Here is an 18,762-nt window from a genome sequence, read left to right as displayed (position 1 = left end):
GCGCAGCGCCCCCTGGCGGGGAGGAGTGGGCGCGGCGGGCGCGGGGCAGAGCTGCCGCCCCCAAAGTGACGTCAGCATTCTCCAGTGACGTCACGGCAGAGGACTGAGGGGGTTTTGGTCTGTTAGGGGACAAATGGTCCACAGAAGAAATGCAGATAAACTTGGTACTTAAAGAACATACAGTGCATTACAATTTTGAATTACAGTGTCCAGCTCAGACTGCATGCTGTAATGCCATTTGGCCACAGCATCAGGACTAAGGTCACTTCATAGAATCAGCAAGGTCGGAGAGACCCTTAAGATCATCAAGTCTAACCATCCATCCAGCACTATCACTGCAACCCCTGAGGCATTAAACCTTATCACCCAGTACTAGATCCAGACACTTTTAGACCACCTCCAGGGAGAGTGACTCCACCATCCAGGCAACTTATTCCAATGTCTGACAATACTAACAGTGAAAAAGAAATTCTAATATCTAATCTGAATCTCCTCTGTCTGAGCTTTAGGCCGTCTCCTGTTGTCCTCTCACTGCAGGCACAGCAGGAGAGCCCAAAGCCCTCCCCACTACAGCCTCCTTTCAGGGAGCTGTAGAGAGCAGGGAGGTCCCTCCTGAGCCTTCTCCAGGCTGAACAAACCCAGCTCCCTCAGCTGTTCCTCACAGGACATGTTTTCTGGACCACTCATTAGCCTTGCAGCCCTTCACTCCAGCACCTCAATTTCTGTTTGAAAGTGAGGGGCCCAAAACTGAACACAGTACTGGAGATGAGGCCTCACCAGTGCTGAGCACAGGGGGACAAGCCCTGCCCTGGTCCTGCTGGCCACACTATTGCTGACACAGGCCAGGGTGCCATTGGCCTGGGCACTCACTGGCTCATGTTCAGTTCATATTCATAATCTGTGGACAGCAGTCAGATTTTTGCTTTGCTTCTAGGTAGAAGAATCTGGACTAATTGGCAGTCTCTGATGTCAGTGATAATCCAAATAGGAAAATTATGCTGAGACTAGATTTAGGATTTAGCATGAGAACTGATGTCCAAATTGGTTATAGCTACTTGTAGTCATTGATGAATTCTGTGGAAACTGGAACTACCTTCACTGTGACAGAGGTTCACCACATGATCAATACACTTACCTAATTTTTAGCATTGTTAATGTAATGGAGTGCAGAGTTAAGGATAGACTGAAATCATTCCAGATTACTTAAATTGTATATGATTTATTAATTTTAGTGTGTATCTGATAAAATGTATTTGCAAGGCCACCACCAATAAACAGAAAACATCCTTTCCAAGGAATTGTTTTAAATTTCCAGTATGTGGATTTCTAACATGTAGAACTGTGTTTCTGTAATTCCTGTATCATATTTCTACTTGATCAGGAGCATTAATTGAGATGAGCTCAGTTGATTACAGCATGGTGTTAACATCACCAACACCGTGGGTTTGAGCCCCATATGGGCAATTCACTTAAGAGCTGGATTTGATAATCCTTGCATGTCGCTTCCCAGAATATTCTGTGATTAAATATGACTGACCAATTAAGTCTTGCTGAATGTACTTTTGTTTTCTCACTTACAAAACAACATGCTGTATGATTCTATAATATATCATTCATGAGGGCCATGGTTAAAATAGAAGTTATAGTTTGATAATTTCTCAATTCAGCCACAAAATGTGTATGTCTGTCTAGATTTATAAAGACTGGACAAGGCAGCCATAAAATACTGGACAATGTTCCATAAAGCTGTTGTTATTAGGCAGAATGCTAGTTTCCTAACTTTTAGCTTTAATTATGCTAAAAGAAAAAGGAAACCACACTAAAATGCCCTTTTTACTGCTAAAATGGGTTTACACATAAAAACTGATGTGAGATCATCTACCCTGTGCCATCCTCTCCCCTCCTACTTTAGATGCTCTTCCACAAATGCTCTTTAGAAAGGGTGTTTGATCTTTCAATACTGACTTTAAGTCATGAAAATATATTCTTAAATTACATATTAAAAATTATGGAATACAATCACTCACTTCACTAGAAAAAGGATTTCTATGCTGAAAGTGACTGAAAGCATTGGGAAATAGGTAGCTGGCAGGGAAAGTAATATAGGCTTGTGTTGGAAAGAAGTATGTTATTATAGGTATGACTCCAAAACACAAAGGAGAAGAAGTATGAGAAGTAACCTAGAAGGCACAGTCTAGAACATGCTCCCTGTTCTCTTTCACTTCCAAAACTTTTTTTAAAATTCCACACTGATCTGCATTTCCTTAATTGAGGATGCAAGAAAATATTAGTTAACCATGAAAAATAAACTCAAAGGAGAGGAGTATTTCTGCTCTCAATAAATAAAATTTAAATAAATTCTATTGTCATAGGTTTCCCCGTAGTCTTAATTCCGATGTTTTTAAGATAAATACCTTTAAAAAATCACCTGTCTTCTATGACAGCCTCTGTTCCCTTTCTGCCTGTTATGTGAGCATGAATTTCTGTCTGCTTATGATCACTCGTCTTCATTTTCAGGCTGCCATGTATTTTCTTCTGTCTGGAACAGAGTTGGCTAATTGCTTCTGAAGAATGTCTTCTGAAGAAAATCTGCATTATATCCTCAACCTCACATATTCATTCTAATCATGTAGTTGAAACCGTTTATAGGAATGCTACAGATTCATTCCTATAATCCTTTACTCCCCTCAGTTTGTTCCTTGTCAGTTTTGGAGAATTCTTCCAGGAGAACTAGATTAATCCCCAGATACTTTTTTCCAACTACATTCCATTTACCTAAGGTCAGGAAATGTGATGTAGGAAATAATTTTGCATTAACTGAAAGATGGGCTGTTTAGCCTGTTAGATCTTTTCCATTCATTATTTAGCGTATTCTCTGTGTCCTGTGGTGCAGCCACGCTATGCTCACCACAAAGTGATAGTGTCCCTCAGACTTCCCATAGCACATCAGGCAATTACAGAGTCTTGGTAACTGGCATCTTAGAGAGAACTGTGTGAAAGTAAGGAGCCCCTAGATTCGGTCCACAAAGATCTTTTAAACTCTTCCGTTTTATAGTAACTGAAATAATTTACATGGACAATGTCCCTGGTTTTCCCATTTTTTTTGTTCAGTCTGACTACTCAATTAAGAATGTCTGAAATACTACATTATCAGAAAGAAGAGATGCCAGATATTTTAATTCCATATTCTTCCACAGAAAATGCAGGTTTGTGTCTTTCAATATAGTTCATGACATGTTTATATCACACAAGAATAAAAATGTATAAACTACCAATGGGAGTCCATTGAATATGGTTGAACATTATATTAGCTTTTTAGCTATCATTATTTTCTAAAATGATACACACAATTACTGGGCAAGAATTCAGTATACATGTACTTTATTTCAAAGGAATGCTCTGAAGTGCTCATTTTTAGAGTTCTAACAATTACAAGTTGAATGATGAAAGCTTTTCCAGCCAGAAAACATTTCCTTGTGCCTATTAAGGAAAGAATTTGTAAATATTGTGGAAAACATTGTGACCTCAACAATCAACACACAATTCAAACAAGACAATGTATCATAGATAGCAGTAGCATGAATTCTACTTCCTATATAAGATGGTTTTGTGGAACCTGGATGTTGGGCAAATACTTCTTGTAGCTAATAATCAAATGTCACAGCATGCCCACTTACACTGGATTATCCCAAAGACATTCTCAAAAGAACAACTGTATTATGCAAACAAACACTAAAATTACATTTCTTCTTTCTAACAGTATTTCGGTGGCAAATTTAAGACCTTACAAATGCCAGAGGATTTCTGTTACCCATAAACTGCCCTCACAGCTGTCTTACTGTACAGTAATAATTACTAAGACCTGTGTTAGAACCAACGTAATTTGCAATATATGCCTAGAATAAATATCTAACTTCTGAATATTAACTAATAAAAGGTATGGGCTTTTCTATATAAACACAATAGGATAACATTTAAAAAGTAGAAAGCTGTAATTTTTACAGGTTTTCAAATATATTCTCACTTATTTGATATTATTTCAATTTTGAATTCAAAGTACATTTACACAAATGTTTTCAAAGGTGGGAGTTCACATGAAAGACAAAGTCCAAGCCACAAGTACAGCAAAGTACCCTTGCACAGATATCCCATGTTAGAGATGAGCAAGGATATGAACCAGCCTGTGATCTACTGGCAGCTGATATCTCAGCTCCAGGTCCATACCTGCTTTAGCCCACAGCCTGCCTTCCTGGTCTCTCTTGGCTACCAAAGGAAAAAGAATTTTCTTCTGCAGGACATTCTGACCAGAAGCTTCTCTGAATGGAGCTTACTTTGGGTCGGCATTTTTTTATTCATTATGGGATGAACAGCCAGCTAACTTAGCTGACTGACACTGGGTGTCAGCGATGGTGACACCATGCTTCTTATCATTAACATTGTTCTCTTCAGCTTCTGTTCAACACAGCTGCCACTTATCCTCTGTTTCTACCATAGTATACTGCTAACACAAGTCCAGCTGTTACATTTTGTGAGCTGTTCCAAGCAATCAAGACTCCACCCCATAGTAAATGTAGCTCTAAGTACTAATGTGTCTTTCGGTAGTGCACTGAACATGCTTATACTTAGCTAGAAATTGGCGAAAATAATTCTCATTATTCTAACTTTGAAAACTCTATCATTTGCCTAAAAAGTAACTGTAGTAGCCAACAACTGCTGTTTTCTTATCCTTTGGTTTAGAGATAGAGACACTTTCTGTTCCCTAACCACAGCTGTTCATAAGTGATGAAGGGCAAGAAAGGACATATTAATGTTATGGAAGTTCTGAAAGGTCAGACAAAGCAATGCTGCTTAAGAACATTGTTTTTTAAGGCAGTATTACAAATAATGTGATGGCCATAGGGAATACTAAATGTTCTGTGGGAAAAATAATATAGCTGCATAGGTGAAAAGTTGGTCCCATGGTACCTGAATGCAGCACTTCTATGCATCAGGATGAGAACTGGATTCTTGTAGGGATATAGGTGTGATCTCTTTAATGAAGTTCTGTGTTTCAACACAGTTGGAAATGCAAATGTGCATCATTCTCATACAGAACTCTACTGATTACTTTTTTTTCCCTACTTCCAAGATATAACTAGCTGTTAATGCTCTTAATACTGCAAAAGTATTTCAAGCTATTAATGAAAGATAATTTATACCTCCATGAACATATATGCAAATGCTAAACACTGCTTACATAAGCAATCACCACTGACCATGATAATTACTGGTACTACGTTTCCAGTCTCTTGTACGTATAAGTACTTGCTAGAGTGAGGACCTCTTAAGACATATAAATGAATTATCAACTATTAATGTAAAATGTATGCTCTACTTTTTACTTACATGTAAAATTAAAAAGGAGACACTGCGTATCAGCTACTAGCTTTTTGATCAGACAGTTTATGAAATGCTGGTCAGTGAAAGTCAGCCAGTCACCTTAATGTTAGAAAATACATCTTTAGGAGAAACGACAGAGGGAGAGACATAAAAGGTTGGAAGCATAGAAGCAAACCCTCATAACTACTAAGAAATCTCTATTGCTGGATGACCAGATTGAATCATCATTTAGGTAGGTGTCATCAAAGTTCACAATCCTGAAGTCCTTCTTAAGGTACATGGCATTCAGTTTGTTTAGTGTTCGAGCAAAGGTATATTTAGATGCACAACTATATGCTTCCATATTGTAGACTTTGTGGAAATGCATATCAAAATATGGATTATCCTAAAAAAAAAAAATTGAGAGAGAATGAAATTACTACACACATTGAGTTAGAATTGCAATCTGTTGTGCTCTGCCCAGCTACCTACAGGGCTTTTTCTCAGTATGATGGGCTCTAAAGGACTTCACATACTTCTATTCATCTTAAATAGTATTTTAAAACTTAAAAAAGTAGCAGCTGTAATTCTTTGTCATTGGGAATTTTTCCTGAGTAAGAGTTTCTAAGTTTTCTCAAGCAGTATACTGTACTTTATTGGGATTGCACACTCTTTTTTTGAACTGAATTAATTTATTATGTTGTCTAAAACAGTATATGAAAAGCACTTGTCTTGGACTATAACTGTCTATTTCTGTGGGACAAGAAGAATATTGATTGCCTGCCCTTCCTGACTGAGTTGTATTTCTTTGAGTGTTCTGGTTCTTTGACATAATTAATCCTAGCAGCAGATAAATTATTTTAAATTCTATAGATATGAATACCTATTATGAATATTTATAGCAGTGTTAATGACCACATGAGTTTGAGGTTCGATTAGGCTTTTCTTTCATCAAAAATGAGACAGATTTTTATCATCCCAGTTGTGAATGGCTGAATAATTTCTGAAGAATGTTTTAGCACAACAGTTCAGAAGAAAGTGTCCATAAAATTTTTAATGAAATTTTGTTTTCAAATACACTCTAAAATCTATTACATTAACTGCAGTTGACACTGGAAGCTGCAGATGGGAGAACTATTATTACCAGTTATGATGACCAAATTAGAAAACACCCAGTTTCTGACTCGAGTCTCAAACAGAGATGAAGGCTATTATAATAAACTAAAAAACAAACAAACAAACAAAAATCTCACCTTCCTCTTCTCTAACAGTGCAAATGTGATGTTGAGCCTCTCACATACAATAAAACCAAAATTCCTTGGTAACTTAATTTTATTTTTCAGATAATGCATTTTAATTCTTGTATCCCAAACTGCAAAACAAGAAAATTGTTTTCTATGTACATAATACAAAATGTAACACTTACTGTATCTGCTTCTTTTCCATCAATCATCTCCAGATCTTTCAAAAACCACTTTTCAACTATTTCATATTTCTCCTCTCGATCCACACGCCAGTGTTTAACCATACATATTTCTACTTCCTTATTTTTAGTTACTGCAAGAAAAAAGTAGTTTAGATATGCAAGCAAGTACTTCCCAAAGTTAAACCATGACAGGCAGGGCTGTATTGGGTTATACTGGACTTGATAGCTTTATTTTGCCCAGGTAGTAAGAATAGTGCCGTGTTGTCAGTCTATGAAACCTGTCAGATTTTAGTAGATTTAGGATTTACCTTACACACCCTGTAAAGAAAGAGCCTTTCTGTTCAAAAGCCTTTCATATGAATTCACTAGCACTGCAATGGAATCCTCATTCTGGCACTGGGTTTGCATTAGCTTACTTCCTTCAAGAGGGAGACTTTTTGGGGTGCTGCAGTTAGGAAATTGCAAAACCTCTACCAAGGTTCTGTATTTACATGACTTGTGCTATACTTTCCATTGTGTGAAGGAACTTCTCTCATGAAGCCATGACTTTTTAAAGCAAAACTCTTATTTCCCTATATAGAATGTAAATTAAATCAGCTTGAAATTTTTTTCTTTAAGCTTCCAGTTGTCTAGTACTAAATTTATAGAAATTACTGTTTTCAAACTTAGGCAGGAAATGAGATTAAAAAGAGCATGAAGCTGCTCTTTGCAATAACTACCATTATTAATTGATTACCTTGAGTGCTGAGTAGGAGACTGGATTTCTGTAACAGACCATTACGAGTGTGAAAAGTACCAGAGCCTGAACAATCTCCTGCACATCCAGCTGCTGATGGCTGCAGGGCAGGCTACATTCCCAAGCTATCTGGTAGCCCAAGTTATGGCCAAGAAGTCACCTACATCTGGCCAGAGCATCTTGACTTCACAGCACAAGGCTAGGAACACAGGAGCAAAATGTTTTTATTTCTAATACTGCCTAAATTTTTGAAACCCCATTTTGAAACTTATTAATTTTACCTTCCTCCTGTTAAAACATCTCTTATTCTCACCTGCTTATAAGAAAAAGGTTATTAAATAGCAACAAAGTATATATGTTGGAGATATTCCTTCTTTCCATTGCAAAGAAAACCAGTGGAAAATATATAAATTGATCATAATTTCTTTCAACCTACAGCTTCCCTGCCTGGGAAATACAAATAATTTTTTCCCTGGTTTTATCAGTCATAGTTACTCAATCATTTTTGACCAAAAGACCACCCCTGTGTTATCTTCATTGGATAAATTACAATGGTTTTCATTTGCAAGCAAATCTAGCAGATTAATCTTAGGAAGTTCTCTTCATACTTTCAGTTTCACTCATTTTGTTTATTGGTTTGCTAGCTTATAAGGGAATATGTTGTGTCCCTCAGAGTTAAAACTAAAGGAAGTTAAGTCCAAACCCCAAAGGTATGTCCTAAGGGCCCCCAGATCCCCACACTACTACTGCTCCACCCCTCTGACGACAGAAATCCCATGACACAAGGACAGAGTACAGATGTTATGTATAGTGAACCCAGTGGTGAAACTTGGGTGTGCTATTTTCAGTTAAGGAAAAAAAAAATAATTTTCCTGCATTTTACATACTGCTTGATCTTGCACTCAGTTAAAAGAGTCAAAGAACATTTTTTTTTTCATAGAGAGCATGAGCTCAGATCTACTATGTCATCATATTAAGCTCTAAAACCTTTGCTTGAGGAGGGCACAGCTATGGCAATACCTTCATAGAGGACAAAGTATTTCTTAAAGCCCTTCATGGGCTAAACACCTTTTCCAGTGTCTCTGCAGGACAAAATGCTATCCCTACCATTCTTTCTTCAGTGTACCAATACTGGGTTGCAAAAACCCCTGAATGGGGTTGCATTTCAGCTCTATGTTTTTTCTGGGGTTTATAAACTGCTCTGTAAAATGATACTGTCACCTTCATGCAAGGATTGGGACTTGCTATTGTGAAAGGGAGAGGAAATAGTGTTGGCCATATGGCACAAAAAAAGATTGTTCAGTTATCCACACTAGGATTTCATTGTAACACACATTTCAAAAGGCAAGGACCTCTGAAGATTTGCCTATAGTTTGACTGACTCTTTTTTTTTTTTAATGGTAATTTGAAATCAACAGAAATACAGAGAAGTTGCATTGCAGGGATGTTAGATAATGTATTCTGCTCCTACAAAATCACAGCAGAACACAGTAGCTGCTGGCAGCTGGATGCAACCCATCTTTTAGAATCAGATTTCCACTCTACACACCACTTACTCAACCGTGCCTGAATATATTAAGAGGGTTTAATATTGGATAGTGGAGAGATCCTACTCTTAATAGTCTACATGAGTTTTCCTTTATGTCTTTAGAGACTTCCAATCACTAAATCTGTTCAGAATCTTTCTTTAATGGTTGTTCTCTTCTACCTGAAAAAGATTTTAGGAAGGATTTTAAAGGTGCATAATGTTAATTCTCCTTTTTTGAAGTTTCACGAAGTAAACTCCTTATAGCACTCCAACATGGAATTAATCATATTTCTACTGATAATTTCATAAACTATGAATGAGATTGGTATTTCCATATGTTTAGAAGCCCTATGGTATGCAGGAATAAATTCCTTAAAACTGTTTTTACAGTTCTATCATACAAAGCCTGTTCTACCAAAATTAAAGGAGTACAGGGAGCATAGCTGGCTCAGGATTTCTGACAATCAGTAACACAGCTCAAGCGTTCTAAGGACTTCAGATTTTTAGAAAGATAATGAATATAGAATACTGGATGACAACCCCATATATGTCTCAAGTACACAGATTTTTTTTCTACCTATTGTATGTGTTTGAAACCTGAAGAGGAAACAGAGTGAAAGAATCATTCACTTCAACATAACTACTTACAGATGACATTTTTCTTTTTAGTATTTTTCAGTGATTTGAAACAATAATTTAAATAACCCCACACAAACCAGCTTTTCTGAAACCTCTGTGAAACAGATGATTCACTTGAAAAGAAATTTAGAAAGTAGCCAGATAATTACAACTTAAAGCAATCTTGTTTTTCTCGAAGTTTGTGCTAATTACTAATTCCAATGTGTATTTATTTAAACCACAAGTCTAATTTGTTCGAAGTGGAATAGGGACAATATGCGGGACATTAGACCAAGCCGAGGGATAGTGCAAAAAATTTACAAATGTTTCCTGCAATGTTAATGCAGGGAAAAAAATCTGTAGAATCTGGCAAGAATATCTAGAGTCTAGCAAAGAATCTGTAAAAAATCCTGACTAGAACTATTGTAAGGGTTTACTCTTTTCAGAGTCGTTAAGGCACTCACAGCACCGCCACGGCCAAAGCACCGCCCGCAGCTGCGTGTTTCTCCGCTGGTGTCGAACGTGGAGCCGGTGTGAATCAGGAGTCGGAGACCGCGCCGTTCCGGGGGCTGCCGCACCGAGCCGGGCTCCGCGCTGTGCGGGCCGAGGCGCTGCCCGCTGCGGCCCGGGGCGCTGAGCCCCGGCCCCGCTCCCTCGCATCCCCGACTCCCACCCGCAGAGCCGCTGAAGCCCGGCCCCGCCCGGCGGCTGCCCCGTACCTGCGGCGCACAGGTAGTAGCGCTGCGCGCCCGCTCCCTCCACCTCGATGAACTCGTGCAGCCTCTGCCGCCGGGGGCCGAACAGCCTCTTCGCCAGGTCCTCCTTCACCAGCGAGGACATCGCCCCGCAGAGCTGCTCAGCGCCGGGCAGCGGCCCCCCGCGCCCCGCAGCCGCCACGGGGCACGGCGGCGGGGGCTGCGCTCCGGCCGCGCGGCGCCGCGGGGCGCGGGGGAGGCATGGCCGGCACCCACCCCGCTCCCTCCCGGCCGCTGACCCTCCGCCCCCGAGCAGCCGCCGTTAAAACTTCGGCCGCGGGCGCCGGCAGAGGCCGGACCGCGGATCTCCCCGCCCCGCGCCCGCCCGGCCCCGTGCGCCAGCGGGGCGCTCCCGGCGCGGGGGCCGGGACCGGCTGCGCCCGCCGCTGTCCGAGCCAAGTCCCGGAGCTGCTGTCGGGCCCCCCGGCCGAGCTGTCCCCCGGCCGCAGAGAGGAGACAGTGGTCGGGGAAGGGCACAAAACAATCACACTAGAGGCGATTTACCAAAAAAAAAAAAAAAAAAAAAAAAAGAGCTCTCAACACAATTCTTTTTATCAGTAGATGAAAGCGCTGAGAATTTATAAAGGAATTAGATAGCATTACGGCTGTCACCAGTGTTCCTCCAGTAATAGCTTTTTGGCTATTAATAGCCTTAAGGACAAAATTATCTTACGGCACTCCTTATAAACAGAAAGTGGACTCACTTCCAGAGGAGTCGTCAAAAAGTAGCCTGGGCACCACCCCCAGAATGTTTGCCCATGTGAGAGGTCTTTCATATCAGACATAAATGTATTTGCAGAAATTTTAGTTGTTTCTGCCATTCCGCAGGTGTGTGGATGAAGTTCCAGAGTTGAGTGCTCTTCTAGTTCTAGTATCCATGGCAGCATGTGCTAGAGTTTTACACTTTGGACTAGTTTCTGGCTGCTTATAAAAGTTTGGATATTCTGTTCTAATTCTTATCTTGAAGCTTAGTATATCTGAATTCCTTACAGAGTTTTTCTTTTTTGTGATCTCACTGCAACATAGAAAGAAATGTTACCTTTGAATGAAACTTAGTGCTAAAGTGAAGGCAAGATTTAGAATCTGAGGATATTTTAAAAATTGGCACTATTAGAATTATTTAATGGCATAGGTCTACATAGTGCTTTGATGATGTGAAACAAAATGGAATCAAGTTTAAATGAGGTAAAATTAGGGAGAACCATTCTTGCTATAGACACTAAACATATTGTGTTGATAAGTGGAAAAGGATTGAAAAGAAACTAGGATTTTATTTAATATGCTTTCTTTTGATCCCAAACTGTGTTTGAAAACACAGTTATGATTTTTAGATATGTAGATTTATTTCCATCTCTGATTTGGGAGAGTAAAGTTAATCTAAGCATCAGGATTTATAAGTACTGTGCTTAGGGATAAATTTAATCTCTTAGCTTTAAAGTGTTATTTTAGGAAAAGAGCAAGATGCTCACTTCCAAATCAAGACATCCGCATATCAGGAAAACACCTTCTTATGGAGACTTTCCAGAGGATATCTGAGGCACAGGATGCCCAGGTTCCTGCCCACAATTTTGATGACTTGGCCATGCCTTGAATATGAGACTGCTGTACAAATTGGCTGGCAGTTCACTGTCCCTCTCTGTCAGCCAGACATTGGCAGAATTGTCAAGGCTGATACCCCAGGCTTCAGTTCATCACCACCAGTGTTAATAGTGCCATGGCTGGAGGTTTCAGTGCTCAGACTCAGTGCCAGACTCCTCATTAGGAAGCTGGTTTTGGCTCTGCCAGCCTGTAGCTCGTGTTGCATCTCAGATTCTTCAGTATTTTTTTTAGTTCTGAAGCAACAAAAGTACAGACAAAAATACCTTTAGAAAAATAATTGCAGCTCTGGAATAATTTCCAATCAGTTTTTCCCTTGTTAAAGATTCAGGTGGTATCAGAGTAACTGCCTAAGGGCAAGTGAGGCATCACTGGCGTCTTGGATGTGATGGAGCTAAGGCAAAAGTGGTGCTTAGATCTGATCTCTCTTGAATCAGATTTTCATTTTTCACAGTTTGTTTATACTGTGAGTTTCCACAAGAGTGTTTTGAGGTTTGATATATTCATATTCTTCTGCAATATCCTTTATTGTATTCTCAAATCCTGCATTAAACAACCCCTCTGAGTGTATAGGTAGAAAGGTGCAATAATGATTTTTAATAGGTAATGTTTGAACAGGAAATGTAAACATTTATAATTCATTATTGATTTTGATCCTTTTTATTCTTTATTCACCCATCCTCTGTTACAACATATCAGATTTCAGATACACCTTAGCTGTGATAGTGTAAGCCCAAATCTTAACAGTATGAAAGGCAACAGTTAAGCTATAACTCACACGGCCAGCAAGGATATACTAACAATGGACCAAGAACAACTTATCTGACACCCAATGTCCCAGCCAGACATACCTACCTTAGATAATACCACTCCTGAATGAGAGTTTTATAGACATAAATCAGAAAAAGCTAAAGTAATTGTTACAAGGACCACAAAGGAATTTACATCCAATTGAACTGGGATTTACATGTAACTGTCCAAATAGATTAAATACAGATGATTGTGAAAGCCACACAACCCCTAACCCAGGCTCACACTGGTATACAAAGGGAGAGGTAGTCACCCAGGGAAGTGTCTTTGACATTTCTTCTAAATATTAATTACTTCTGTACCTTTTTCCCCTCCTGTTTTTGCCTTGCAATTTTTCCCCATGTCCAAATACAGTTTTCTTTACTCTACCTATGATATTAACTTTAACAGATGTAGCAGCAGATCAGAAAATGATACATCTCTTTAATCTTCATTGTCTCTCAGTCATAGTGTTATGGTAAAAATCTATTCACCAGCTTTAGAAACAGTATTTGTGATGGGTCCCTCTACTTCTTTCGATCTACCATTGGACATTAGGATATACATGCAGTGTGATTATTTGAGACTTGATCCAAAGAGCATTAAGTCAATAGCAAGATTGTCTTTAATTCTGGTGGGTGTCAGAGTACTCATTACAGGCACAGTAGAATAGCTACTGTGTTTAGGTGGGACTTCACGGGGGTCTGCATGTTGAAGCCTTGCAGAAGATGTACATTTGATCTTTCTCTCAGTTCCTGGCACACCTTACAAAGTAGTGTTTGCTGGAAGCATCTTTCTCATTGTTCCGTGTTTGACAATGTCATGAACTAATGGGAAGGAAAATGCAATATGAAGAACAATTTCTCAGAGTGGCAAAGAATCCCTGTAGACTGAAAAATATAATCTATAATAGGCTTTACTTCCCAATAGCTGCTGTTTCTTCTTGAGGTTTCAGCCAGGCTTTCTCTGTTAACAGGTTTTCTCTGTTAACAGTTTTCTCTGTTAACAATTAGTTTATTATCTGTAAATATTCTTCACAGCTTTGAGTCTCCAGACCACTTTTTTAACATCACAGATGATATTTTAAAATGTAAACTAGAAATTACCAATTACATTCTACATTGACCTAGCTGTACAGAGCAGTTTCCAAAGCTGACTAGAAAACTAGTTCTGAATGATCATCATTTTCCCCCTGTGATTTACTAATGATTTTTTTCTCAAGTCTCTTCCCCCACTGGAATTTATAGAGGATCTGACTCCTAATTACGGCTAGTTATTCCCATGTTTTTGTAGCTATGCCAATAAGCTTAGATCTCCGTGCAGTCAAACATAAACCTAGCTGTGTTGTCCTGAAAACTCTTTGAAGAGGCAGAGAGAGCAGGGTTTCATGCAGAAATTCTATTCAATAAGCAACAGCTTGAGACACTCATTTAAAAATAGAAGCATAGAAATACATGAAGTAGAAGCCATCATCTAGTTAAAATGTTCTTGCAGAGCTGCTTTTCTCCTGAATATTTTGGGGAGCCCATTAAAAGAGTCTTCTACTAATGCCAGGATATTTGGGTGCTCAAACAGACAATGATTTGAGATTTCATCAGTTCTGGTAAAGAAAATTAAACCTCAAATATGGCTGGTGTCTCTTACGGTATGATGTAATTATTTGATTTTAAAAAGCGTACTGTAATCTTTTCTTGGAAGAAAGGAGGTAAAAGAGTTTATTTTTGATTTTATTTAACTGATGCTCAAATTCTTCAAGTTTATATTGACTTCATACTGCTTTATCATTTAAAAAATTTATTCATGAGTGCCATTGGGATAAATGGTCCCACACCATGCCAACATCCCATCCAAAATTTTTACTTTCAATAGAAAATAGACACATGTCCTTTATATAATAGTAACCAGATGGTGTTTCACTGATGGAGTTTGAAAGCATATATGGAAACATAACACAGAAGTATGAAGTATCCAATGCTTCTCTGAAGAATTTACACATGTTGAATTTTACACATATATGAACTAAAAATTAGAGCTGTAAGCAAATTCACTTAAATAATAAGACTTTCAGTTCCTGTTCAGCAGAGCTCCTAAAAGCACTTGGATGAATTGCAGTACATTTAATTAACAGTATGCAATCCTGGCATCATGAATTCAGCACTCTGTTATTCTGTTATTCAAATATAACTCGTTCAATATCATACCATTTTCTTTGTGGAGCTAAAACCATAAAGATAAGAATAAAGAAAAAAAAATGGAAAAAAATGTTAAAACAAATCCTATGAGTTTCTATGCATACAAAATGACCATTAATCTTCTGACAGCTGAAAGCTTTTGAAATTTTAGCTCAGGATTTTGACAGCTGTGGCATATTTTACAAAAACAACAGAGAAGACAGTAACACATTGATCAAGAAGTCAAGAAGTATCTTGATAATACATTAGATGTTAATTAGGTTGTTACACAAATCAAAGTGCCCTTTTATGTTCTCATTTTCTTGTAAATTTTTTAATAAATGGATTTTTTCTTCCAGAGTTACCCAGAACAACTTTAACAGATATTCTGTCAAAAGCCTCTTTATACTTTTTAATAATGATTTTCATCTCTATATCTGTAGTTGCAAGTAATAAATTTAATTTGTCTTGGCACAAGAACCATTCTCTTCCCTCATGAAAATTGAACATTATTATTAATGTAGATAGTCAATTACTTCAGATTAATGTGGATTTATATTTTAAATCAATACATCAACGTGATGCAGAGCACTCTTAAAACACTATAAACTTCTGATGGATATCTAATCCACTTTTTAAAAATTCATAAAGTCGGGAATCTATACAACTGCGTAATTTGTATGGATATTGTATTTAGACCATGAGCGCATAGTTGACAGCTGTGTGGCTTAAAATATTTTTTATTCTATATAGATCTTTATAAGTTCTTATCCGGTCAGTTACTCAGAAAAGTTAACGTCAAATACATTAAGAGAAGAAATAAAATACAAAAATGTTGAGAGTAAATTTGATTCGTTGTGGGAAATACTGATAAGAGAATGGTGGACACATCTCCAAATGCTTTCAGAGGTGGTTGCCATCGTCAAAGAGGTCAACTGGTCAATTATAAAGTACAGAGCTCAGTACAAGGATCATTGATGCAGATGGAATGACGTTAACGCAAGTGTATGAACATTTGCAAATTGTGTGACCTGACTTTAAACAAGTTTCTAGCTTTCTCTTCCTGGAGTGTTGAAATGAAGACAAATGGCCATTCTGCATCATCCACTTAATGGAGTCTTGCATATGGAAGGAACTACTCAAAGATGGAAGTATTCACAGGATCATTGGCCTTTCTCATAGCAGGATCAACTTGACCCAGCTCATTGATCTGGTCTGCTCCTAATGAGAGACACAACTTCTGTAGTGGTCATAAAGCCTGATTTCTTGCATACCAAACTGGAGCACTTAAAGATTTCTAACCCTCTTTTGCTTTACCCAGTGTATGTTCTTGGAACTCTCTGGGTACATAAACCAAGGAAGATTTGATGCATGGTATTTGAAAAAACAGAGTAGGTGTCTGGGCCAAACTTCTGCTTTTTGTGACTTGAGAACTCATTAAAATATGGTGTTAAAAACTTGGATTCTTTATGGGTTTTTTACTGGTCTTCATTCAATTCATATATTTCACTCCAGAACTGAAAATAAAAAACTAAAATTACATATTGGTGTAAGATCAATAAAATGAAACTACAGGGTGCTTCATAACTTTTTATTGTCTGAAATTTGAGTTAGAAATAGAAAATATTGCATAATGATAAGATTCACTTCATTGCACTGTTTAGTGGATCCAAGCTAGAGACTGTTGATTTTGTTTTCATATTTTGGTAAATTTTTTCCAATAGCCCGGAAACAATACTGAATAAAAGTATCAAATATATCCATCCTCCACCCCAATGATTCAAGCATATTGCAGCAGGCTAATGAATTTTCATTATGTCTGCCAAACATCATAACATTTCAGAATCAAGCCCTTTTACTGAACTAATTAAATAATTAATTTATTCTGCAACTAATTAAACCTGGTTTCCAAATAATTTCTGCCTATTACATGGTTGATTTTGCAGCAGCATTATGGCTGTGGGGGACCTCCTCTCTGCTTGGACATCAGACAAAGCTGGTGAGGGCTGCTGTGAGTCCCTGACCACAGAAGTTTTTGCCATAATTGATGTCTTATTGACACCAGAGGATCCTCATCACCCCAGTTTCAGTTTCTTCTGGAGTGAGTGCCCTAATGGAGCATGGACCCCTGCTGAAGCAAATACTGGTCTGGGCGTGCTCTCTCTTGTGTGGCATTTTGGATGTCTATCAATAGCATTAACCAAGAGGTGGGGAAATTTGGTGTGTGGAAATCATGATTGCATGCACCTGCATGTGTGCCTTTTGTGCAATTGCCTTTTGTAAAAATGTTTTCTGGGCTAGAATGTTGCAGATGATTATGATGGTTTAAATTATAAATGTACTTTTTAAATAATGTACACATAGCAACACATATGCCACTGTTTTCCTTGATGCATTTAGTTTTTCATTGCTTTGCTTTGCTCCTCTCCAACTGTTTACCCTTGAAGCAAATGAATAATCCCATTGGATTAACTGTTCTCATTTAAAACAAAATGCATACATTAATATGTTTTGAAGTATTTTTCTTTCATTCAAATAATAACTTTTTGTACTGCTTTTCTTTTTACTAGGTCCACTGACAGGAGTGCCCTGGGCAATGTTCAGTTTAGGCTGTCTCATGTTGGAAGAGCTCTGTAACTCAAAGCCAGTGATTATTTTACAGATAACCTGGTTAACCTTGTTGTCTATTTATTTTCTACATTAAGAGTTCACAGGAAGAGTAGCTCTGATACCAAGAATATAAAGTAGTTCCAATATCAAGAAGATAAAAGGAGTGATATTAAGCCAAAAGGGAGAGTTTTCCCTGCTTCTCAATATCCTGCCTTGACTCTGGAGTAGTGGTAAAGATAATGGAGTATCGATAGAGAAAGAATCCAAGTTGGACCCATGCAAGTGGTCTTTCCTAAAATCAGCTGGATCCTGGTAATCAATGCCTTAGGGACATTCTAACCTTGAGAGTGTGTTCAGTCTGTTATGTTTAGTAACCACCATTATCTTCTATGAAATTATCTAACTTAATTTTTAAATAATGTATACTTTTGTCCTCCTTAATGTCTTTTGACAGTTTCTTTTTTTAATTTTAAACCTGCTATCTGAAAATATCTTTGGACATTTCCTCATGCTTGTGTTGTAAGAAGAAGTGGAGGGTTTCTGTTTTCAAATGGTTTGTGATTTTGTAGCTTATACTATATCCTTCTACTACTATAACCTTGGTTATTTTATGTGCAAACTGAAAGATTGTAGCCTTGTCTCCTTATATCTCTGATCAATCTTTCTACATTTGCCTCAAGTTTAGCTTGTTCTATTTTGGAGAGTATTTCTCAGCTGAATGTAGCAGCCCATCAAAATGCCAGCCATTTGTCACTTGCTGTCAGCTCTAGATTTGGCCAACCTGGAGAAGTTTGTATTTTCAATAAATTGTGTTACCTAATTATTTACTACCTTCTTTTCTGGTTTGCTTGTCAATATATTGGACCGTTTAAATGGTCACTGAAAGACCCTGAAGTAAGTTTTTTTTAAAGTGACAACTGTTTCCTTTTGTTTTTCCTCTGTTTTCATGGGTTCATGGGAAGACTTTCCATTTACCCCATACCGCCTTACCTATGTCAGTCTCTTTATCTCTGGTTCTCTTCAGAGAAATGTCTCAGAAGCCTGGGTACACTCCTTCAATTGAACAATGTGACCATAGGATTATCTGCTTTTTGTGACAGTTTTAAACATGCACAACCATGACTCATCAGTGCAAAGCTTGTGGTTTCTTCTGTGTTAGGTTGTTTCACAAGTTA

At 38.1% G+C, this 18,762-nt stretch overlaps 1 protein-coding gene across 1 annotated transcript; it reads right to left on the bottom strand.

Annotated features, from left to right (window-relative positions):
• Positions 1-3,364: 3,364 nt before the first annotated feature.
• EXOC1L (exocyst complex component 1 like) lies at positions 3,365-10,627 on the bottom strand. Its single transcript, XM_021555861.2, has 3 exons — positions 10,386-10,627; positions 6,785-6,915; positions 3,365-5,764 (listed from the first exon to the last, which is right to left on the bottom strand). Exons 1-3 carry the CDS (start codon positions 10,504-10,506, stop codon positions 5,501-5,503), a joined length of 516 nt encoding a protein of 171 aa, XP_021411536.2. The 5' UTR covers positions 10,507-10,627; the 3' UTR covers positions 3,365-5,500.
• Between the last annotated feature and the right edge of the window lie 8,135 nt (positions 10,628-18,762).

Source organism: Lonchura striata, chromosome 4, assembly GCF_050655825.1.
Source record: "Lonchura striata isolate lonStrDom1 chromosome 4, ASM5065582v1, whole genome shotgun sequence".
Classification (NCBI taxonomy): domain Eukaryota; kingdom Metazoa; phylum Chordata; class Aves; order Passeriformes; family Estrildidae; genus Lonchura; species Lonchura striata.
The sequence above is the reverse complement of the archived record's forward strand: the minus strand, read 5'-3'. Positions and strand labels throughout refer to the sequence as shown.

Coding starts and splice junctions, on each gene's coding strand:
- EXOC1L (XM_021555861.2), bottom strand. CDS start 10,506: ATGTCCTCGCTGGTGAAGGAGGACCTGGCGAAGAGGCTGTTCGGCCCC. Junction 6,916..10,385: donor CTACTACCTGTGCGCCGCAG/GTACGGGGCAGC, acceptor TTTTTCTTGCAG/TAACTAAAAATAAGGAAGTA. Junction 5,765..6,784: donor ATGGAAAAGAAGCAGATACA/GTAAGTGTTACA, acceptor TTTTTTTTTTAG/GATAATCCATATTTTGATAT.